Source organism: Odocoileus virginianus, chromosome X (assembly GCF_023699985.2).
Source record: "Odocoileus virginianus isolate 20LAN1187 ecotype Illinois chromosome X, Ovbor_1.2, whole genome shotgun sequence".
NCBI lineage: Eukaryota > Metazoa > Chordata > Mammalia > Artiodactyla > Cervidae > Odocoileus > Odocoileus virginianus.
This window is the reverse complement of record NC_069708.1, coordinates 8028766-8053532: the sequence shown is the minus strand read 5'-3', so window position 1 is coordinate 8053532 and position 24767 is coordinate 8028766. Positions and strand designations below refer to the sequence as shown.

At 36.8% G+C, this 24767-nt stretch overlaps 1 protein-coding gene across 7 annotated transcripts in view; it reads left to right on the top strand.

Moving 5' to 3' along the window:
* DMD (dystrophin) overlaps positions 1 to 24767 on the top strand; it is a 2261655-nt gene that overhangs the window by 756426 nt on the left and 1480462 nt on the right. For all 7 annotated transcript variants that reach the window (XM_070462101.1, XM_070462106.1, XM_070462102.1 and 4 more), the window contains 2 exons: positions 19766 to 19867; positions 19995 to 20102. In XM_070462101.1, the coding sequence (XP_070318202.1) occupies positions 19766 to 19867; positions 19995 to 20102 (210 nt within the window). The remainder of the gene's footprint in view (positions 1 to 19765; positions 19868 to 19994; positions 20103 to 24767) is intronic.

Here is a 24767-nt window from a genome sequence, read left to right as displayed (position 1 = left end):
CTGTGAACTCTGTTAGAAGTTAGATTTTTCTCTAACTTTAAAAGACTTTTAGAAGTCTTCTTTTTAAAAGGTTTGAAGAAAAACAAAGTTAGGTCAGAACATATGCTTAGGGATTTTGAAAGATGGCATGACTTATGAAGGATAATACACCGAAAAGTGCAGTCTCTTGTAAATTAATTTGATTCTGTCTCTCTGAGGTTCAGCTTGTCCCTCAGCAATGTCACCACAGGTCAGAAATTTGTCCTTAGCTTTAGAGGTTTCTGTGATATCAGTAGATTTGTAAGCAGTGATGCCAGTTAACTAATTTTCCTGAGAAATAGCTTGGCTAAAAACTAAGGTAAGTAATTTATGTGGCGTCTTCAGTCATGGAAGATATTACCATACCTCTTTCTTTTTCTTTTTTTGATGATTATTTTTAATGTCTTTACTATGTCAGAGGGATTATGCTGGGTAACAGAGGTAAAATGGTGAACAAAAAAGAGAATTTGTTCTGCCTTCTTGGGTCAGAAATGGGTAATTTACAAGCATGCTGCCTTCCTTGGAACCTTGAAATGAGGGTAGCCATTTCTTAGGCTCCCATTATGAATTCAAATGCTGATTCCTTGTCACTCTTGGTCGCCACAGTAGGCCTGGTGGCTGCTCTCTTGGTACTAGCAATCTAACAGAGGAAATGAACACTAATTACATGATTTACAAAAATGAGCAAATATTTAACAATGGACATAACTTATTTCTATGAAGGAAAGGAAAGAAAGTTTTGTGACAACAGATTAGTCTGACTTAAGCTGAAGCTTGAAAGCATGAAATGATTCCCTAGTAAAGTGATGTTTATGATCTAAAAGACACATTGGATGGAACTGTATGAAGTATATGTATAAGGGGATTGGTGGACGTGCATATGGTTTCTAGGAAGGAGAAACAATATATCAAGTGAGCTTGGCACTCTAAAAAGTGAAAGTGTTAGTCACTCAGTCATGTCCAACTCTTTGTGACCCCATGGACTGTAGCCTGCCAGGCTCCTCCGTCCATGGGATTTTTCAGACAGGAGAACTGGGGTGGGTTGCCATTTCTTTCTCCAGAGATCAAAACCAGGTCTCCCACATTGCAGTCAGACTCTTTACCATCTGAGCTATGAGGGATGCCATGGCACTCTCAAGGAATTGAAAAAAGTCAGTTTGGTTGCAGTATTGAAGTTCAGAAGAGGGGAACTAGCAAAGGCTTGGTAGGTAGACAGGGGCTTATCTAAGAGCTAGACTTAAATGTGTGACACTAAACTCCACCATAATTTGTTCAGTCAACAAATCTGTGTTGAGCAACAGCCTTCTGCCAAAATGGTGACTGGGACCACCATTATGGGAATGGGTGAGGGGCACAGTCATGGTACTTGCCTTCCTGGACCTACACTAATTAAATGCAATTAAGTGTAAAATTTTGGTCGTGATGAGTTCAGTGTGACAGATATATACCTTACTAGATGACTTTTATCTTGCTCCAGAAGGTAAAGAAAGGCCTACTGGTGGCAGAAAGTGAAATCTGAATATTAATAGAAATTGATTAGGCAACAGTAGAGAGCAGGAAGGTGTTTCAGATAGAAGTACTATATTTATTCATTCATTCAACAAATATGTATTGAGTACCTACTAGGTGCCAACCAGAAGTCTAAGTTTTGAGGTTAAGTATGGACAAAACATAAATCGTTCTTCTCTGAAGCTTATGTTCCAGCAAGCATCAGAATACCTAAGCAAGCTTTTTTTTTTTAATACTATGAAAAAAGGTGCTAAAAACTATAAGGGAAAATAGACTGGAGAAGGAAGCAGTTTTACATGGAGGAGGTCAAGGGAAACTTTGCTGAGAAGGTGGCTTTGAGCAAAAACTAAAACAAAATAAGGGAGGTGTTTCGGAGGTGCATAGGTCCTATGGTTTTTTTGCATTTGAAAACTGAAAAAAGACTATAAATAGAGCATAAAGGAAGCCTATTGTTCTAGGGAGATAGCTGTTTCTAGTGAAAAAATATCAGAAATCTGGTGAGGCCAATAGCTTTTACAGAAAATGCTCTAATGAAAACATTTTCCTGATAAAAGGTAGAACTATTAAAATCTCATTTTTAGACATGTTCTTCTATATGGGTTTAACACTTGAGTGTCAAGCTAGACATTAAATGTGTCTAAGGCCACAGACCTGTAGGGTTTCTGGCATATAAAAAGTGTGGATTATTTTGCTAAATGACCTCAATCTTAAAGTTATTGTCTAAAATATTGGAGAATTAAAGGTGTATCATAAGAATGGTTACATTCAAGTAGCCTCTTTTGAAGAAGAATAATCTGGAAAATACAGTTTTAGAGTAGATTATTAACATAAGGTTGTACACACATGTATAGTTTCTTGCTCATCTAGTGAACTTAATAAACTTTATTGCATAAAAGAATAATTTTCAAAGTTTAGAAAGGTCTCTAAGAATTAGGATACATTCATTGAAATCAAGACATTAAAACCAACTTGATATCAAATGGCATTGAACAATTTGTGCAAATATTATGTGGTATTATCAAGACACAGTCTTTGGTAGCTATATCAAGTTGGTTGACCCAATGGAATGGAATAAATAGAAAATGTTTTGATTTCCCTGAAGTATTTTGCAAAGTCTCTCATGAGATGTCTATGGATACAGTGAGCCTTCCTATTCCTATGTGGGTTAGTGGTGAATGTCTGTGTTTTAATATATTCCTTCTTGTTATCTGATTCATGTGCGAGGTAATTGGGCTGAAAATGATTAGACCCATTTATTCAGTCCTCAGAGTCAGAAAGTTTGGGGACAAGAATCCATTTGATGATATAGTTGGGGCACAGTGTAAATTTCACCCCCATGTGAGTGGTTAAGGGATGAGTTCCTCTCCCAAATGACTTTAGAAGTTTTATAGCAATGTCCTGTGAAGTTAGAATGTCACATACAAGTGTCATATACTTGTCTTTCATGTTTTAAATCAGAATAGGCATATTTACTGTTTGAAAGTTTACTGCTTAGTTAAGTTTTTGATAAGAAAGATCTCAGTCCCCATCTATACATGTGAGAGTATGTATGTGTGTGTATATATACACATGTGCACACACACACATATATAAATGTAAGTATTATATCAGTATATACATGCAGCTATACAAATGTAAGTACATGCTCATATATACATTCACATTTTATCCATATGTATGGATATGTGTGTGTGTATGGAAGGAGGGAAGAGAGACCAACTGAACTTTGATACAAATTTAAGATTAAATCAAAGCACGATGACATAGATTCTTAGTAAATTAATGTGATCTTGGATGTAGCATAATGTCTAGATTATAAGGACTAATAATTATTCTGTGCTGGTTCAGATACACTTTTAATATCTTAACTGAATTTTTCAGGGAGAATGACAGTCTGTAAAGAAAGTTTGTAGAACCAGGAGTTATTTAATTTTAAGAAAAACCTAAGAAAAACCTAAGCAGAGATAAGATACATGTGAGCAGTTTTATCTTATTGAAAAAGGAAGACTTTTTCTCTGTTTTACTTCAGAAGGTGGTGCTATCAAAAGTAGACACAAGTTGATAAGCCTGTAGGTCTTCTGCCCAGACCTCTTTCCTGAGCACAATTTTTTCTCTCCCATTTTCTGCTGGATATATGCCCTGTGAAGTTCAAAATGGACCTCAAATACAGCAAGGTGAAACTTTACTGATTGTGTCCTACTTGCCTCTAAACTTGCTTCTGACTCCCCCAGTTTTGTTATTGCACCAACATTCACCTTGGCACCTGCACCAGAAAGCTGGAGGCATTCCGGAAGCATCTCTTCCCATTCTCCTCTGAGTCCTGTCATGTAGTCAGTCAAAACATCGCTGCGCTCTCGCTCATACTCAGTGCTTCATCTTGGTTCCTGTTACTATTTTCCAAGATAGGGCCCATATCTGCAACCCCTGGAAACCCTTGCCTGAATTCTTATCTTGCTTCAATCCAATCTTCACATTAAAGTCAGTGCAGAATTTCAAGAGCTTACATCATAGAGTTTCTCCTCTGCTAAATCCTAAGTAACTTACTGTTCTCCAGAAACTCTCATCACTTAGGCCTACAGTGAATAACTTTCCCCCCACGACCTGTCTCTCAACACTTACCTCCTATTATACCCCTCATATCCCTCAACCTACAGTCCCTTCCTCCAGGCTGTTTCTGATCCTCTGTATATCACCTTTGTCCAAGGTACTCCTAGCACTCAGAATACTCACCTTCATCATGTCTGCTTGGAAAAGTCCTACCTCATGTAGCAGACTGAGTTCAGATTTTCCTTTGTGAAGATGGTATTTTTATATAGTGATGATCACTCCCTTTTGGTGCCATCTATATACTATAATTGTGCTTCTGTTGTTTGGAAGGAAAATAGTCTACTAAAAAGTAACTCTTCAGAAAGGATAAAATGTCCCCTCGTCTATCATGACTTGGACCTGGTTGAAAGTTGCTCAGTTGTGTCTGACTATTTGCAACCCCATGGACTATACAGTCCATGGAATTCTCCAGGCCAGAATACTAGAGTGGGTAGCCTATCCCTTCTCCAGCAGATTTTTCCAACCCAGGAACTGAACTGGGGTCTCCTGCATTGCAGGCAGATTCTTTATCAGCTGAGCTATGGAACTGGGATATGGAACTAACAGTGTTTATGGTACATACCTTTGGAATAATTAGTGTGGGGGAAAAGGCTATGAAATGAATTAAGAAATAGAGGTTATTTATGAAGAAGAATAAGAAGAAAATAATTTTGATGTCTCTCTCTGATCTCTAATTTTGTATTTGCCAAATACAAAGCATGTTTAAAATAAAAATAGCTTTAAATGTGGCAGAAATACTTTCACTGAGCAAAGTGTCAACAACTGTTGCCCATGAAGCAGTAATTATAATTATTAGCACTTCTGTGTGCTCATTATTTCCTAAGAATTGAATATAGTCTGTATGTAATGCTATCTCTGTTTCACAAATGAGAAAGCCTATGTATAATGAGGCTAAATCCAAGTTCATGTAGTTTGCAAGTGGCAGAGCTGGAACTGCTTAGGCTTTGTCCTGATCTCTCAGTTTCATCGGAGAAAATTATGTCATAACCTTTAGAAGATTGTTATAGGTGTATATATGCAAGTATGTTAGAATGATAATGTTCTTTATGAATATTAAGTGTTAATTCTAATATAATCTAAAAAGAATTCTGGCCCTGTTGGTCTCTGAAAAAAATCTAAAATTTATACTATGGCACAATTTTCTTTTATTGGAGTACTCTGAAAAGTACACAAATCATAATTAAAGCTTGAAGACTTCACATGGATCACATACCCATAGTTCCACAGCCAGATACAAAGATATTATGTTGCCAACATTCAAAATGCTTGTCAAGCCCTCTCACAGTCATAAATTGGTCCCACCTCTATCCTGATTTATAATACCTCAGATGAATTTTGCTGTATTTTTCACTTAATGTAAATGGAATTGCATAATAGATAGGTTGATTCATGACTTTTTTCACTCAACATTGTTTGTGAGATTCATTCATGTTGCTTATATTAATAGCACTAGTTCCTTAGTTTTTCTTTTTATGAATATACCACAGTTTAATTATACAATCTACTGTTAAGAAAATGTGGGTTGTTTGAAGTATAGGACCATGACAAATAATTCTGCTATGAAAATAATTATACATATCTTTTGGCGAATATTTGTATACTTTTATATTGGATATTCATCCAGGATTGGGATTGCTGGATCATTGAATATATGTATATTTAGCTTTATAGGTATTACTAGATTTTCCTAAAGTTGGTTTATACATTTTTTTCTCTTCAATAGTCAATAAAGACACAAATTGCTCTACATCTTCACTACTTGATACTGTCAAATTTTTAATTTGACCCTTTCTGATGGTTGTATAATGACATCTCTTGTTTTAATTTGCATGTACTGATGACTCATAAAGTTGAGCACAATTTCAGTTTATTTCAGTTGGTTATTCGAAAGACCTCATTTTTGTAATGCCTGTTTTCCTACTGAGTTTTTTAATATTTCTCTTAGTGACTTGTTGTGGTTATTTTCAAAATATATATTCTGGATGATGATCTTTTGTTTGCCACCTATATTATAAGTTTTTTTTTTTCCCGCTAAGTACCTTATCTTTTTATTCCTTTATGAATTACTACTTTAATAAACAGAAGTTTTTATACCCCACTTCAATATTTTCTGTTATGGGTAGTGTATTTTTGTCCTGAATTTAAAAGTAGCATTTCCTACTCTAAGACCTAGAAGATATTTTCCTGGAGTGCCATATAGGTACTTTATTGTTTGAACTTTCATATTACATTCCATCTTATATTTCTGGTGTGAAAAAGGAATGAATGTCCATTTTTTTCCTATGTAGATCCAATTGAAATAGCATGATTTATTGCAAAGAGTGTTCAGCAGCATCACCTTTAGTCAAATGCCTATACATGTGTGGCTCACTTTATGGACTCTACTACTGTGTGTACATTTGCGTATACTTATGTCAATACTACATTAGTTACTATAGCTTTCTAATATTCTTGATACTGGTAGTATCATAAAATAAAAATTGTACCAGGTGATTAAACAGGCAAAAAAAACATTTTTCAAGATTATTGCAATGACGGGTCAAAGACTATTGCAATAGGGGAGAGAGACTGAACTCTGGTCCACTGAACCAAAGGTGGGAGAATTCTTAAGTGCTGGGATGAGCTAGTGTAAAAAGATTAGAGCACATTAAAAGGTTGGATGGTCAATGTGATTAAGCCATTTTGTGTCTGCTAATTGTTCCTTATCAAAGTTTGGCTCCTACCCTCCCACAGAGTCTGGAAGACCTGGGCCCTATCTTTCTTGATAATTACATTTCAAATAGGTCCTTGAGAAAGATATTCTTGGGTTGTAGGCTATTTACATCTTAAAGGGGCAGATTAAAAAAAGTTACAACTTCTTCCTAAAGTAAGTGCTCTGAGAAGAGATGTTGGGGCCTATAGTCTAAAGTTTAATGAAGCTACGGAGAACACTGAATCTAGCTTGGCCAGAGTAAACCCTTCATATTTGTATTTGTTTTCTTCTCTTTAAAGATCGTGTTGACTATTTTTATTCATTTGCCTTCCATATCAATTTTAGAATCAGCTTATCATCACCTCCTCAAAAATGTTTTGGTTTTAATTGGATTTCACTGAATATATGGATCAATTTGTGGTAAATGTCTTTATATTCTTTCATTTATCTAGGTCTTTATTTTCTCTAAATAATGTTTTATGGTTTTCAAAATAGTGGATCTTAGACTTTCTATGTGATTTCTTGCTAGGTTTTTGATAGTTCTGGTCTTGTTGCAAATAGTTATCTTTTTAAGTTTTTCATTTTTTATTTCCTGTTGCTGATATTGAGAGGTATACTTTGATTTTTGTTCCTTGGCCTCATATCCAGATATGATGCTTAGTTTGCTTCTTAAGTTGAGTAGTTTCTCTGTAGCGTCACTCAGATGTATTTACCCAGGTGGTTTGGGGTTAATGGCAGTTTTATTTCTCTCTTTCCAATCATTCATCTTGTTAATTTCTCTTGAAAGTTTTTTGCTACATACTCTAGTATAATGAGATTATTGTTTTTTCTCATTTTAGCTCTCAGAGGTGGGGCTTTAAGTAAGTCACTGTCAAGTATGATATTTCCCATAGGCTTGTTCACACCTTTCTCTCCTAGTGTTCTAAAAGGTTTTGTTATTACTGGGTGTTAATTTAATCAAACTTATTTTTCAGGATAATCTGAGACAATCATATTAGTTTTCTAATATGTAAAATCACATTGCTTTTTTTTTTAGTGTAAAAATAGCCTTGCATATCTGAGATAAACCAAACATGGAGGCTATATATAACCCTTTTAATGTTTTGCTAGATTTTTTTTTTTTTCTGCTGACATTTGACTTAGAGTTTTCCCATTGTGTCCATGAAGGAGTATTGTTCTCCTTTCTTGTGATATGTTCACTAGGGTTAAGTACCTGACTATGGAGGCTTGGGAACTTAACATTTATGCCTGGAACTTTCTTTATGGGGGAAGTTTTAAATGAGAAGTCAGTATATTTAATGGACTTAAGACTTTCTATTTTTGATTTATGTTTTTAAAAATAGTTCACCTCCATTTCCCAGATTCTCCCTTTTTTGTCAGTTCAAGTAAACTTTGTCTTTCTAGGAATTTGTCTATTGAATCTAAAATTACAAATATATTCATTTTCAGTCCACATGGAATTTAATAATATATTTATCATTGAAATTTAGGAAATGTGATATGAAGCTATGAATTTCTAGCCTTTCTGGAGAAAACAAGTGATTTGATGATCCTGGGTCTGTCTTCCTGCATATTAACCTCAGTAAGAATTGAATAGATCTGCCCACTTTACCCGGAGAAGGCAATGGCACCCCGCTCCAGTCCTCTTGCCTGGAAAATCCCATGGACAGAGGAGCCTGGTAGACTGCAGTCAATCGGGTCGCTACCAGTCGGACACGACTGAGTGACTTCACTTTCACTTTTCACTTTCATGCATTGGAGAAGGAAATGGCAGCCCACTCCAGTGTTCTTGCCTGGAGAATCCCAGGGACGAGGGAGCCTGGTGGGCTGCCGTCTATGGGGTCGCACAGAGTCGGACACGCCTGAAGCGACTTAGCAGCTGCAGCAGCAGCAGCCCACTTTACCATGAGCTGCAGTCCCCATCCCTCCTCATTCCCTTACACCTAGATTATTTTATATATTCTATTTTATGTACCTCTTGGAACGTGTGATTTCTTATAGGTGGAATAAATTCCATGGCAAGAGTTAGAATGGAACATAGAGGAATTTCTAGTCACTTATCTGTAAATAAGGCACATAATGAAAAATGTTCCTAGTTTAAAAATGCAAAAGCAGAGATTTTTAACTCTTGTACAAAACTAAGCTTTATTAGACTGTAGGTAAAATACAGAAACCTAGTAAAGTTAACATCATGCTGAAATGTTTCAGTGCATTCTCTATTAAAAAGGCTATTGTGCTGTAGATTTATCACACCTGGAAACAAAAGCTGATTTTTTTTCCCATCAACTAAGTTCTAAGTCCTTATTGTTGACAAGCATCTCTGTAATTCATCATCGTCTTCAGAGCAGTTTCATATTTGGTGACCTCACCCCAGTATTGACCTGGCTAGCAGAGTAGGAGGCAGATACTATTATATCTATTTCACTAGTAGGACAGCTAAACCATGGTGAGATTAAGAGTTTGCTAATGGATATGACCAAGGGGGACAGCAATTGAAGTGGAATAAGAATTCAGGCTGTCTGTACTTTTGACCTAGTGACATATAGCAAGTTAGTTAGAGTCAGAGATTCTGCTAAATGCCTAATGCCCATTTTAAGTAGTAAAGAGTTAGAATTTGATGTAGAGAATATAGGGAATTTCATGTAACTCTTACTCCTATGGGTCTTTAAAAAAATTCACCACAAATAGGCTTGTTGTTACTTTAAATAACTGATAGATATTAATATTTAATGAAGAAGAAAGAGAAAAAAGGGGCTTTAAGACACTGTGTGGGAGAAAAACCATATATTGATAATTACAGTTGTGGTATTCAGCTTTGAGACATTCATATACTATGTGAAATGCATGTATTTCTACACCAGACATTAAGCACAAGCGTAAATGTGGAGGGAGGGCAGCCTTCAGAACGGTCAGAGACTTGGAGGCAAAACCCAATAAAGAACAGTAAAACCTCAAGCTACCGAAGAATGCCTGGAAATGTGATGTATGCTGGAGGGAACACTGTTGTGGTGGAATGCTCCTTAGGACTCCTGTTCTTTATTTTCTGGTGTCCCAACTGAATAGACTGGTGGGAGCTGGAGAGTGCGGAGTTTATTAAGCTGCCACAGAACATTAAATAATAGCCTGCAAACAACAGTAGCAGCAACAACAACAGGGCCTTCCCAGATTTATTCATTAGCACTTTAGAAACTCAGAAAAATAAATAAAATAAGGAATTGATTGCCATAGCACAGAAGAACATGCTTCTTCAAGTTAAAAAATCTCCCTACGCCTTTAGCATGATCACCAAGGCAGAATTTCATTAACGAATCAGACAGTCATATTTACCTTTTCAGAATAAGCCCTTGCAAAGAACACATGTTCTTGATCTAGAAGTGTCAGCATTTTTGGTTTTTAAAAAACGTTAAACAGATATGAAGCTAAAATATAAAAAATGTTTTTTAAATCAAATTGTAACAGCAGGCTCCAAATCCTTGTCAGGTAGGTTAGATAAAATGTTTAGTTAAATCTCATCAAACTCCTGCTAAAATTAAATATGAGAAGACTCAAAAAAGATTCATCATAGTCCTGGTATCCTTGTACGTCCCACTGTGTTATGTAGCTCAAATCACAAGGTGTTTATTTTTTATGTTGAACGATCTATCAAGTGAGTGGCATCATGAAAGAGCATGGGCTTGAAGCCAGATAAATCAAAGGTCAAATCTCATATACTCAATCCTTTGACTTCTCTGCCCTTAGATAAGTTACTTAACCCGTCTGAGTGTCAGTTTCCTCATCTATAAACTGCACCATTAAAAGTGACAGGAGTTCCTTGAATTTGGCTAGAAGTTATTACAGGATCCTTTAAACAGAAATAAGAATGATATTTTCAGAGAAACCTCCAATAAGTGTTTCCTAACACATCAAAAGATGTTTTTTCACCCTGAACTGTATGTTAGACAGTGAAGCTTTAAGACATGCCATTTTATAATATATGCTTCAGTTAACAGTTTGTTTTAAAAAAATGTAAAATTGAGAAGAGAATCATAGACATGGCTAAACAGTAGTCAGTAATACTCTGACCATTTCTAACCTCATAATGGGTGCTTTTGTTCTTTCCTTGAGTCATTTGATATTATTTCCATTTCACCATCAGTAAGATGTAAGATGGAGTTGCTAATTGTTTTTAACTGTATAGGTGTTTACAAAGTAAGAAACAAAATTCAAGAAATACATAAATAATTTCTCACAAGGCTCATTATATGTAAAATTCATTTAGCAGGAGTATATCCCAGGGTTTGAAACTGGGATAAAATGAGATAGGTTGCTTGCTGCCTCCTGCTCTTATAAATCTCAGTTGCTGCTGCATTGTGTGGTACATGGCACATAATTGTTCCTTCCTTAGTGGACATACTCTTGGGGACACTTTATCTCTTAATGCCAATCTTGCTAGGCACAGTTTAGCTTTCACTTTCTTACACTGTCTTCAATAAATTCAAGGGTCAAGGTACTTAAGTTTTACCTCCCAGGCTTGTCAAATTTCCTATACTTGCTTTTATCCAAATGTTCTTTTGATAGCCATTTTTCACTTTTGCTTTGAAAAGCCAACTCAACCAAACAAAGGAATTCAGATGAGAAATGTCCTTGGCATGTATAACAATATGAGATGTGAATTAAATGGGAGGGAAAAATCCTCCCCATTGTGGATCTGAGCCTGGATGATAATGGAGCTGTGATTTAGCCCACGAAAATGTGTTAGAGTAAGTGAACTGACCTTTTGCTGCTCTTACTGCTGAGACAAAATGAGGACATAAATACAAATTAATTTCTTCTTATCACTTTGTGAGACATTATAATTCATTTTTCATTTATGTGCCTAATGTTTACCTAGCTTACAAAAATATGCATTATTCCTAAAAGCTCAGGGGATTCGTATACTTAAATGACAACTCAGAGAAAGACTGATTTTTTTTTTCTTAAGAGAGGAGATTTCTAACCCTAATATAGTGATCTAAAAAAAAGAAAGAAAGAAAAGCTTCCTGTCAATTCCATTTGATCCAATCTCTTGCACTTGTCTAACAATGAAGTTGCACCCATTCAGGCAGTGATAGGAACCAGCATCTCTGAGTGCTTATAAAAGCTGACTGATAATCCAACAATTGCTTAGCTCCATCTTTTGTAATTCAAATTAGGGCTAGCATTTCTAAGCAATAAACAGATAAATCCATAAATTCAAGCACTATGTACATTTTCTTATATCTGTGAATATGGCATTGTAAAAATCTACCTGTGGGAGAAATATCAATAACCTCAGATATGCAGATGACACCATCCTTATGGCAGAAAGCGAAGAAGAACTAAAGAGCCTCTTGATGAAAGTGAAACAGGAGTGTGAAAAGTTGACTTAAAACTCAACATTCCTAAGATTATGGCATCCAGTCCCATCACTTCATGGCAAGTAGATGGAGAAACAATGGAAACAGTGACAGACTTCATTTTTTTTTGGCTCCAAAATCACAGCAGATGGTGACTGCAGCCATGAAATTAAAAGACGCTTGCTCCTTGGATGACAAACTATGACCAACCTAGAAAGAATATTAAAAAGCAGAGACATTACTTTGCCAACAAAGGTCCGTCTAGTCAAAACTATGGTTTTTCCAGTAGTCATGTATGGATGTGAGAGTTGGACTATAAAGAAAGCTGAGAGCTGAAGAATTGATGCTTTTGAACTGTGGTGTTGGAGAAGACTCTTGAGAGTCCCTTGGACTGCAGGGAGATCCAGCCAGTCCATCCTAAAGGAAATCAGTCCTGGGTGTTCATTGGAAGGACTGATGTTGAAACTGAAACTCCAAACCTTTGGCCACCTGATGGGAAGAGCTGACTGATTGAAAAAGACTCTGATGCTGGGAAAGATTAAAGGCGGGAGGAGAATGGGACAACATCTCATCGATGAGATGGTTGGATGGCATCACCGACTCGATGGACATGTGTTTGAGTAAGCTCCTGGAGTTGGTGATGGACAGGGAAGCCTGATGTGCTACAGTCCATGGAGTCACAAAGAGTCGGACACAACTGAGTGACTGAACTGAACCTGTGAACACACATGTACCGTGATTTCTAATTCACTTATCTAATTTCACTGAGATCAGTATAAAACACTATGCCTGCTTTGTAACAGAAGTGACTTGGATTCAGTTCACTGAGACTGTTCTGAGAGTAAGAGTTAAGCAGTAGAATGTGTTACTGAAGGATGTGTATGCTCTCTTGTGTTGGAAATTTTTTAAAAAAGAATATGCTACAGTTCTAAACATCTACTTGTAAAGATGTAATAAGTACTTTTTTAGAATGAGTAAAATAGTCCACCCTTGGTGGTTCTTAGAAGGCTGCATATAAACACTACAATCAAGCAAAATATAAATAACCACCAACACTCATATAACTCAGTTCAAACTAAAACAGTTTTTCAATGCATGATCTTGTTTAATACTTGAAGCAGTTCTTTAAGTTGTTGGTATGATTATTTTATTTGAGAGACATATTATTTAGCCATAAATTTGTTGAAAACGTCACTTGATTTCATTGAGCAGGGAAAGATAAAGAATCACTCCTAGTGTTACAAGAAATTATGGATTTTAAATGTTTCCATAATTTGAAAGAGAGTCAGTGGTAAAGACAGAGAAGACAATGGCACCCCACTCCAGTACTCTTGCCTGGAAAATCCATGGGCAGAGGAGCCTGGAAGGCTGCAGTCCATGGGGTCGCGAAGAGTCGGACATGACTAAAGCAACTTAGTAGCAGCAGCAGTGGTAAAGAATCCGCCTGCCAATGCAGAAAACTTGTGTTTGATCCCCGGGCCAGGAAGATCCCCTGGAGAAGGAAGGAGCAACCCACTCCACTATTCTTGGGTAAGAAATCCCATGGACATAGGAGCCAGGTGGGCTATGGTCCATAGGATCGCAATAGAGTCTGATGTGACTTAGCAACTAAACAACAGCACACATTGGTAATCCAAGCAGTTGGTTGACTTAAGACTTGAATCCAAGTGTTTTGATTCTAGATAATTTTATACTCCCCATGTAACACATAAAATCACAAAATGATAACATCTTTGTATTTGAGAAGTTGTCCCAATGCATTATTTTTAAAATTCTGCTCTATTTGAACAATTTAGATTCATTTTACACTAGTAACTGAAATACGTTCTCTAAAATGCCCCCACTCTAATATATGCATCTTTACTTGTAACAATTTTAATTTTGTGAGACATTTTGCAGTGCCGTGGAATCAGCCTCTCTTAAATCTGTCCTATGTAGTTTGTTAGATATGCCTTGACAAAATGCCAGAGACTGGATTTCCTAAACAACAGAAATGTGTTTTCTCACAGATCTGGAGTCTAGAAGTCCAAGGTATTGGCAGGTTTGGTTCCTTCTGAGGCCTCTCTGCTTGCCTTGCAGACAGCGGCCTTCTTGCCATGTCCACCCAATGGCCTCTCCTCTGTGCCCATACAGCCACAGAAAGACACTATTTTATTTCCTCTTTTTATAAGGATGCTAGTTGGACTGAATTAGAGTCCACCCTAACATACTCATTTTAACTTAAAAGTCCCATTTAAAGGCCCTGCCTGTCAAGGTCCTGTCTTCTAATACAGTCACATTCTGGGGTAGAGGTCAATAGGGGTTTAACATATGAATTTTAGGCAGACACAGTTCAGTCCATTTATTCTGTTCATTTTTGGCACATAGTGTATGTTCAAAAATATTTGTTATTTAAATAAATTAATGATTTGTGAATGAATGAATCAGAGCTTATACTTAACTATAAATATTGACTGAATATTTAACCTGCTCAGTGGAATTATAAAAGTTATCTATTATGATTATTTGACTACAAAGGAAACTTCTAATGATTATTTTTTTATCCTCTTATAACTGAAGTATAGTTGATGTATAATATTGTATGTCATAGATGTATAACATAGTGATTCACAATTTTTAAAGATTATACTCCATCTATAGTTACTGTAAAATACTAATTATAGTCCCTGTGTTGTACAATATATCCTTTTAGCTTATTTTAGACCTAATAGTTTGTTGCTACCCCTATATTGCCCTTCCCCTCTCCCTACTGATAACCACTAGTTTATTCTCTGTATCTGTGAATTTGCTTCTTTTTGGTTATATTTACTAGTTGTTTCTTTTTCTTTTTTTTAAGAGTCCACATATAAGTGATATCATACAGTATTTGTCCTTCTCTGTCTGGCTTATTTCATTTAACATAATGTCTTCCAAGCCCATCTATTTTGTTGCAAATGGCAAAATTTCATTATCTGTTCATCTGTTGATAGAGATAATATTCTTAAAATAGTTGTTTTAACTAGGTTGTTTTGACTAGGTTGACTGTATGACTAAAATATTTACTATTGTTTTTTAATAATGAAAAAATCTATAGCATAAAGTGTATCACAGTATATTTTGCAATTTCTGTAAATTGAATCTTAAGCAATCTAGTATAGAGGTTTTTATGTGAGTTTGTTTTATACAATGTCCTACTAAAATCAATAAATTGTAAAAGCTCTATCTATGCGATTGCAAACCTAAGATACTACTTTGCTAGACTCTAGCTTTGTGTCTCTTGTAGTACTAGAGAGAAGATGGTATATCTATTTAGACATCTTAGTTCATTTTCTTTCATTTATGAAGGTGGTGCTACAGTTTGAGTGTCTCTCTTAGCCCTTGACACCCATCTCCACTGGGGTTGGAGCCCTGTAATAAACGTGCCACAATTTGACCTTTTATATCTACATCATAAAATCAGGCAGATGGTGTAGTTTATGGCTAACAGGCAAGAGTTTCTCCGTTTGAAGCTGTTTTTTTTCCCACAACTAATCCATTACCAGGTATGCTACCTGCCATTTTATCTGATGTGTCCTTACAAGGTAACTAGGAAGTTTACTAAAATAACTTCTAATATGTTTTTGAAAAAAATCCCAAATTTTAATTGTAATAATTAAATAGCTAACATTGAATGCATTGAGTTATGTTAGCACATTTCCTGGGTATCGTGCATCACTGTTTCAGTGTTATGGCTTCTGTCATAAACTAATGTAATTCAAAAGTGGTCGAGTAGAGAATGAAACTATAAAAAATGCAAAATCACTTATGTTATGCTTGAAAGTAATAACATTTTTATTGACATTTCTGAAGAAAAACTGAAAACTCACCTGTGACTGAGCTGCATCTGAGTTCATGATCATTTTAATATTGTAGTAATACATTTATTGCTTACTTCTTACCCCTATGTTTGAGACTTCCTTTTCTAAAAGGTGGTAGATTAAATACAATAAAAAAAGAGTAGGTCTCTGAATTATTTAGGAATAGATGGGTTTTGCCATAATGCTAATTACATTTATATTATCTGAATCATATGTCAAAGTTTTCTAGTTGGATCCATCCAAATGTGTAGTATCAATTAAGGTAGAAATTATTATCAGGCTTATCTTAGATACTGAATATATTTGTAAAAAATATGAGTAACAAACATTTTTTTTCTAGTTCTAATTCTATACAAAATAAGACATGTCCATATTTTGAGATACTTCTAGCTCTAGAGGTCTAATATCTATGGGTAAATAATTTTATTTTTTATAAGGAAGTCAAAAAAAGTTGAAATTTTAGACTCTGAAGTGCATCCTAATAGTATTGGAATAAATGATATGTTTCTTAAAATAGTACCTTTATACAGAAATCATAACTCACTTTTTCACTTAAAAAATATTAGTGCTTAGTTTATATTACGTACTAAAATAGCATGTGCATATAGATATTGTTATTGTTGTTTAGTCACTAAGTAGTGTCCAACTCCTTTGTGATCCCGTTGACTGTAGCCCCCCAAGCTCCTCGGACCATGGCAGTTCCCAGGCAAGAACACTGGAGTGGGTTGCCATTTCCTTCTCCAGGGTATCTTCCCAATCCAGGGATTAACTTTGCGTCTCATGCATTGGCAGGTAGATGCTTTACGACTGAGCCACTAGTATTAGTGACAGGCTAAAGACAGGGCGGTCATAGCAAACACCCTCTTCCAACAACACAAGAGAAGACTCTACACATGGACATCACCAGATGGTCAACACTGAAATCAGATTGATTATATTCTTTGCAGCCAAAGATGGAGAAGCTCTATACAGTCAGCAAAACAAGACCGGGAGCTGACTGTAGCTCAGATCATGAACTCCTTATTGCCAAATTCAGACTTAAATTGAAGAAAGTAGGGAAAGCCACCAGACCATTCAGGTATGAGCTAAATCAAATCCCTTATGACTACAGAGTGGAAGTGAGAAATCGATTTAAGGGACTAGATCTGATAGACAGAGTGCCTGATGAACTATGGACGGGGGTTCATGACATTGTACAGGAGACAGGGATCAAGACCATCCCCATGGAAAAGAATGCAAAAAGGCAAAATGGTTGTCTGAGGAGGCCTTACAAATAGCTGTGAAAAGAAGAGAAGCAAAAAGCAAAGGAGAAAAGGAAAGATATTCCCATTTGAATGCAGAGTTCCAAAGAATAGCAAAGAGAGATAAGAAAGCAAAGATCAATGCAAAGAAATAGAGGAAAACAACAGAATAAAGACTAGAGATCTCTTCAAGAAAATTAGAGATACCAAGGGAACATTTCATGCAATCATGGATTCGATAAAGGACAGAAATGGTATGGACCTAACAGAAGCAGAAGATATTAAGAAGAGGTGGCAAGAATACACAGAAGAACTGTACAAAAGAGATCTTCATGACCCAGATAATCACGATGGTGTGATCACTCACCTAGAGCCAGACATCCTGGAATGTAAAGTCAAGTGAGCCTTAGAAAGCATCACTACGAACAAAGCTAGGGGAGGTGATGGAATTCCAGTTGAGCTATTTCAAATCCTGAAAGATGATGCTGTGAAAGTGTTGCACTCAATGTGCCAGCAGATTTGAAAAACTCAGCAGTGGACACAGGACTGGAAAAGGTCCGTTTCCATTCCAATTCCAAAGAAAGGCAATGCCAAAGATTGCTCAAACTACTGCACAATTGCAGTCATCTCACACGCTAGTAAAGTAATGCTCAAAATTCTCCAAGCCAGGCTTCAGCAATATGTGAACTGTGAACTTCCAGATGTTCAAGCTGGTTTTAGAAAAGGCAGAAGAACCAGAGATCAAATTGCCAGCATCCACTGAATCATTGAAAAAGCAAGAGAGTTCCAGAAAAACATCCATTTCTGCTTTATTGACTATGCCAAAGCCTTTGCGTGGATCACAATAAACTGTGGAAAATTCTGAAAGAGATGAAAATACTAGACCACCTGACCTGCCTCTTGAGAAACCTATATGCAGGTCAGGAAGCAACAGTTAGAAGTGGACATGGAACAACAGGCTGGTTCCAAATAGGGAAAGGAGTACATCAAGACTGTATATTGTCACCCTGCTTATTTAACTTATATGCAGAGTACATCATGAGAAACACTGGGCTGGAATAGCACAAGCTGAAATCAAGATTGCCGGGAGAAATATCAATAATCTCAGATATGCAGATGACACCACCCTTATGGCAGAAAGTGAAGAGGAACTAGAAAGCCTCTTGATGAAAGTAAAAAGGAGAGTGAAAAAGTTGGCTTAAAGCTCAACGTTCAGAAAAGTGAGATCATGGCATCTGGTCCCATCACTTCTTGGGAAATAGATGGGAAAACATTGGAAACAGTGTCAGACTTTATTTTTTTGGGCTCCAAAATCACTGCAGGTGGTGATTGCAGCCATGAAATTAAAAGACGCTTACTCCTCGGAAGGAAAGTTATGACCAACCTAGATAGCATATTGAAAAGCAGAGACATCACTTTACCAACAAAGGTCCGTCTGGTCAAGGCTATGGTTTTTCCAGTGGTCATGTATGGATGTGAGATTTGGACTGTGAAGAAAGCTCAGCACCAAAGAATTGATGCTTTTGAACTGTGGTGTTGGAGAAGACTCTTGAGAGTCCCTTGAGCTGCAGGGAGATCCAACCAGTCCATCCTTAAGGAGATCAGTCCTGGGTGTTCATTGGAAGGACTGATGCTGAAGCTGAAACTCCAGTACTTTGGCCACCTCATGTGAAGAGTTGACTCATTGGAAAAGACTGTGATGCTGGGAGGGATTGGAGGCAGGAGGAGAAAGGGACAACAGAGGATGAGATGGCTGGATGGCATCTCTGACTCGGACATGAGTTTGAGTAAGCTCCTGGAGTTGGTGATGGACAGGGAGCCCTGGCGTGCTGCAATTCATGGGGTTGCAAAGAGTCAGACACGACTGAGCGACTGAACTGAACAGTACAACTCTTACTCAGAAAACTATTACTCTACTGAGTTTTCTCAATAGAACAGTTTAGAGAAATAGTGACCTTAAATATTCATAATAATAATAATCCAGTTAACTTTAAAAATTCACAGGTGGATATGATGTTAAGTCAATACTAATATTCTTCTACAATCAAAATATTAAGCAATTCTAATTATATAAGATTGCTTCAGATGAGAGTCTTTTGACATCCTATTTTTTAGCCAGACTTTTATTCTTTTGACATATATTTTCACACCTAAGAAAGATACACATTTTCCATATTATCAGTGACAAATCCTATTTCATTCTGCCTTTATATTTTTCCTGTTTATATTTTCTGTGTAGACATTTCAAATAGTGGTGTGATATCTGCCTTAGACTTCTTGTAAGTGTCTACTTTTCCATATAAGGTGCAAGAGTGAAGTAATCTAATTACAAATGAAAGGCATGTGCTTATATAATTATAAGCAGAAGCTAACAGATGCTCTTTACAACTAGTATACATAAGAGACTCAAAGTTAGATACTTTTACAAATCATTCATGCCATTTTTTAATAAAATTCAGTTAACAGGTAAGCATTTGCTGATGTTGTGGTGGGTTTTCTCTTCTACAGGTACTGGGAGATCGGTGGGCAAACATCTGTAGGTGGACTGAAGATCGCTGGGTTCTTTTACAGGATGTTCTTCTAAAATGGCAACGTTTTACTGAAGAGCAGGTGAGTCACATGGGGGATAATGTATCAGTGAAAGATGTGGAGAGATGTTAAATAGATACATAAAAAACTATCATGTACTTTAATAATTATTCTTCTTTATCTTTTGAAATTATTTGGTTTCTTTCAGTGCCTTTTTAGTACATGGCTTTCAGATAAAGAAGATGCAGTGAACAAGATTCCCACAACTGGCTTTAAGGATCAAAGTGAAATGTTATCAAGTCTTCAAAAACTGGCTGTATGTATTCTTTAGCTATTGATATTATTAAACAAAAACAGTAGTTTCTACTAACATCTGTATTTGGTCTTTCTAATGTTTACATCTTAAACATAATATTCATTGTTCTTTCTTAGATAAGTCTCTTTAATTATATTGTTACTTTTCTTAATTAAAATAGGGAAAAGTGATTGTGGGAAAGATTGAAGGCAGGAGGAAAAGCGGGCAACAGAGGATGCCATGGTCGGATGGCATCATTGACTCAATGGCCGTGAATTTGAGCAAACTCTGGGAGATAGTGAAGGACAGGGAAGCCTGGCATGATGAAGTCCATGGGATTGCAAAGAGTTGGACACGACTGAACAGCAACAAATAGTATTGCTCTCCTCACATAGTGGAAAGAGAAACTCTAGTGTCTCTGCCTCTTCTTACAAGGTCATGAATCCCATCATGGGGGCTTCACTGTCATAAACTCATCTAAACCTAATTGCCTCCTGAAGGCCCAATGTCCTAATACCATGATATCAGGGGGTGTAGAATTTCGTTATATATATTTTGTAGGGACACAATCATTTAGCCCATATCATTACACCCTTGGACTCTCAAAATGTGTGTCTTTCTCACATGCAAAATATATTCATTCCATCTGAACAGACCCAATGTAACTTATATAGTCCCAATGTCAACTCTTCAGCATATATTGTAAAGTTCAAAGTCTCATCATCTAAATCAAATAATACTCAAGGTCTGAGGCCAAGCTCTCCAACTATGAATCTGTGAATCCAGACTAGTTATATCCTTCCAAAATACAGTGGTGTGACAGCTATAGGATAGGTATTCCCATTCGAAAAGGGGAAATAGTAAAGGAGGAAGGGGTGACAGGCCACACGTAAGTCTAAAACATAGGAAAAACAATTCTGTAAGTTCCTAATGCTCAAGAATATTCGTCTTTGGACTGATGCTCTGCACTCCAGGGCCACCAGAGTGGCACCATCACCCCCAGAATTCCACAAGGTGGCCTTGCCTCTTCAGCTTCACAGTGCACTGCCCGCCCACATGGCTCTCTGCTGCAGCCCCACTCATAGGACTCCCTGTCGTGGCTTCTCCTGAGGCACTGGGTGGGGGCATCCTGCATGCCTGTCCCCCAAAACCTGAGAGGTGGTCCCACCCTTTGAAACTCAGGAGGAACTGGATCTGTCATTTGGGCCTACAGTAGGGGTGGCAGCCCTGATGTCTTTGTATCACCCACATCATTCTCTTTTCTTGATGGGAAGAATGTACATGTTCACAGCCTGCCTTCAATCCATCCAGTTTTCTTTGTTTCCATTAGTCCCAGCTGGCAGTTTCTGCTGGTATATTACAGTATCCATAGCTTCATATTCATGTCCATAATGTATACATCTGTATCCCTGGCTTCTGATCAGAGAGCTGATTAGGTTTCTGTTTCACATCCACACTAATATCCTCATTAAATAGTAGATCAACCACACCCTAGTGTTCACGTCTAAACAGCCTTTCTCTCTCTTTTTTTTTTTTTCATATGTGGATAGACTGAGAGTCTTCCAAATCCTTAAGTTCTGGTTCCTTTTTGTTAAACAGTTCTTTCTTCAATTGATTTTTTACTTCTTGCTTTTTTACCTTAAGCATTTAGATGAAACCATGCTGTTCCTTTCACACTTTGCTTAAATATCTCCCAAAGACATCAGATTTCTTAGCTAAATATCCTGTTTCATCATGCACAAGTTCTACCTTCTACAAAATACTAGAACATCAACACAATTCAGTCAAGTTCTTTACCATTTTATAACGAGGATTGTCTTCTCTCCCTTGGCCAATATGTTCCTTACTTTGTCTGACACCCCAACAGAATGGCCTTTATCATCCATATTTATACCAACATTCTGTTCATGATTATTTATGGGTTCTCTAAAAAGATGGAAACTTTCTTTCCAGCTCTCCTTTTTTCTCCCTGAGTCCTCACCAGAGTTGCCCTTTGAAGTTATCTTCATGGCAATCTTGACTTTTTCGAGCATATACCTCAAAACTCTTTCAGCCTCTACCAATGGCCCAGTCCAAAGCTGTTTCTGCATTTTTAGGTATTTGTTACAAGAGACACCAGTTCTTGCTCCCAATTCCTGTCTTAGTCTACTTGTGCTGCTGTAATAAAATGCCACATACTGGTGACTTTAACAGTAGATATTTACTTCTTACAGTTCTAGAAACTGGGAAGCACAACATCAAGTTGCTGGAAGATTCAGTTCTTGGTGAGGGCCCTCTTCCTAGTGAGACAGAGGAAGCTCTGGTATCCCTTCTTTTTTGTATGAGGGCACTAATCGCAGGAGACATAAGAGGCTCAGGATCGATACCTGGGTTGGGAAGATCCCATGGAAGAGAGCCTGGCAACCCACTCTGGCATTCTTGCCTGGAGAATCCCATGGACATAGAAGCCTGGTGGACTATAGTCTATAGCGTCACAGGGTCAGACGCAACTAAAGTGACTTAGCACACGAGCAGAATCCTAGAGGGGGGGGCCTACTCTCATGACCTCATCTAAGCATCATTACCTCCCCAAAGCTCCACCTCCTAATGTGATAACATTGGAAGGTTAGGCCTTCAAAATACGAATTTTGGAGGGACACAAATATTAATTTTATAATATGTAGGTAAAGTTTCAACTTTGTTTTTTTGAAACAGAATTGTACTCTTTGAAAAAGGATAACATACCTGAAATAAGATTACAGTAAAAATTTTAAAAGTAGCACTGAAAAGTACCTGTGAATGCTCTGTAGAATTATAAACAGTATAGTTCTAGAGTAAACTTAAGTTTCATAAATCTAATAAGTCTAAAATAAACTTAATTAGGTTCTCTGAGAAATACAAGAGTAGCATAAGAAATGATTATCCTCACATAGAAGGGGCTTATAATCATGTTTTGAAAAATAAGAAAAACATTAAACAAAATGGCATTGATCGTAGCACCCATATGTTTTGTTTGTTTTTTTAATTTTATTTGGAGGCTAATTACTTTAAAATATTGTGGTGGTTTTTTTGCCATACAGTCACATGAATCAGCCATGGGTGTACATGTGTTCCCCATCCTGAAACTCTGTCCCACCTCCATCCCATCCCATCCCTCAGGGTCATCCTGGTGCACCAGCCCTGAGCACCCTGTCTCATGCATTGAACCTGGACTGGTGATCTATTTCACATACAGTAATATACATGTTACAATACTATTCTCTCAAGTCATCCCACCCTCGCCTTCTCCCAGAGTCCAAAAGTCTCTTCTTTACATCTGTGTCTCTCGCTGTCTCGCATATAGGGTCATCATTACCACCTTTCTAAATTCCATATATATGATTTAATATACTGTATTGGTATTTTTCTTTTTGACTTACTTTGCTCTGTATAATAGGCTCCAGTTTCATCCACCTCATTAAAACTGATTCAAATGCATTCTTTTTAATAGCTGAGTAATATTCCATTGTGTATATGTACCACAGCTTTTTTATCCATTCGTCTGCCTATGAAGATCTAGGTTGCTTCCATGTCCAGGCTATTGTAAACAGTGCTGTGATGAACATTGGGGTACATGTGTCTCTTTCAATTCTGGTTTCCTTGGTGTATATGCCCAGCAGTGGGATTGCTGGGGCGTATGGCAGTTCTTTTTCCAGTTTTTTAAGGCATCTCCACAATGTTCTCCATAATGGCTGTAATAGTTTTCATTCCCACCAAAGTGTAAGAAGGTTTTTTTTTCTCCACACCCTATCCAGAATTTATTGTTTGTAGACTTTTTGATAGCAGCCATTCTGACCAGCATGAGATGGTACCTCATTGTGGTTTTGATTTGCATTTCTCTGATAATGAGTGATGTTGAGCATCTTTTCATGTGTTTGTTAGCCATCTGTATATCTTCTTTGGAGAAATGTCTGTTTAGTTCTTTGGCCCATTTTTTGATTGGGTCACTTTTTTTTCTGGAATTGAGCTGCAGGAGTTGATTGTATATTTTTGAGATTAATTCTTTGTCAGTTGCTTCATTTGCTATTATTTTCTCCCATACTGAAGGTTGTCTTTTCACCTTGCTTATAGTTGCCTTTGTTGTGCTAAAGCTTTTAAGTTTAATTAGGTCCCATTTGTTTATTTTTGCTTTTATTTCCATTACTCTGGGAGGTGGGTCATAGAGGATCCTGCTATGATTTATGTCAGAGAGTATTTTGCCTATGTTTTCCTCTAGGAGTTTTATAGTTTCTGGTCTTATATTTAGATCTTTAATCCATTTTGAGTTTATTTTTGTGTGTGGTATTAGAAGTGTTCTAGTTTCATTCTTTTACAAGTGGTTGACCAGTTTTCCCAAAACCACTTGTTAAAGAGATTATCTTTTCTCCATTGTATATTCTTGCCTCCTTTGTCAAAGATAAGATGTCCATAGGTGTGTGGATTTATCTCTGGGCTTTCTATTCTGTTCCATTGATCTATATTTCTGTCTTTGTGCCAGTACCATACTGTCTTGATGACTGTGGCTTTGTGGTATAGTTTGAAGTCAGGCAGGTTGATTTCTCCAGTTCCATTCTTCTTTCTCAAGATTGCTTTGGCTATTTGAGGTTTTTTGTATTTCCATACAAATTGTGGAATTATTTATTCTAGTTCTCTGAAAAATACCATTGGTAGCTTGATAGGGATTGCATT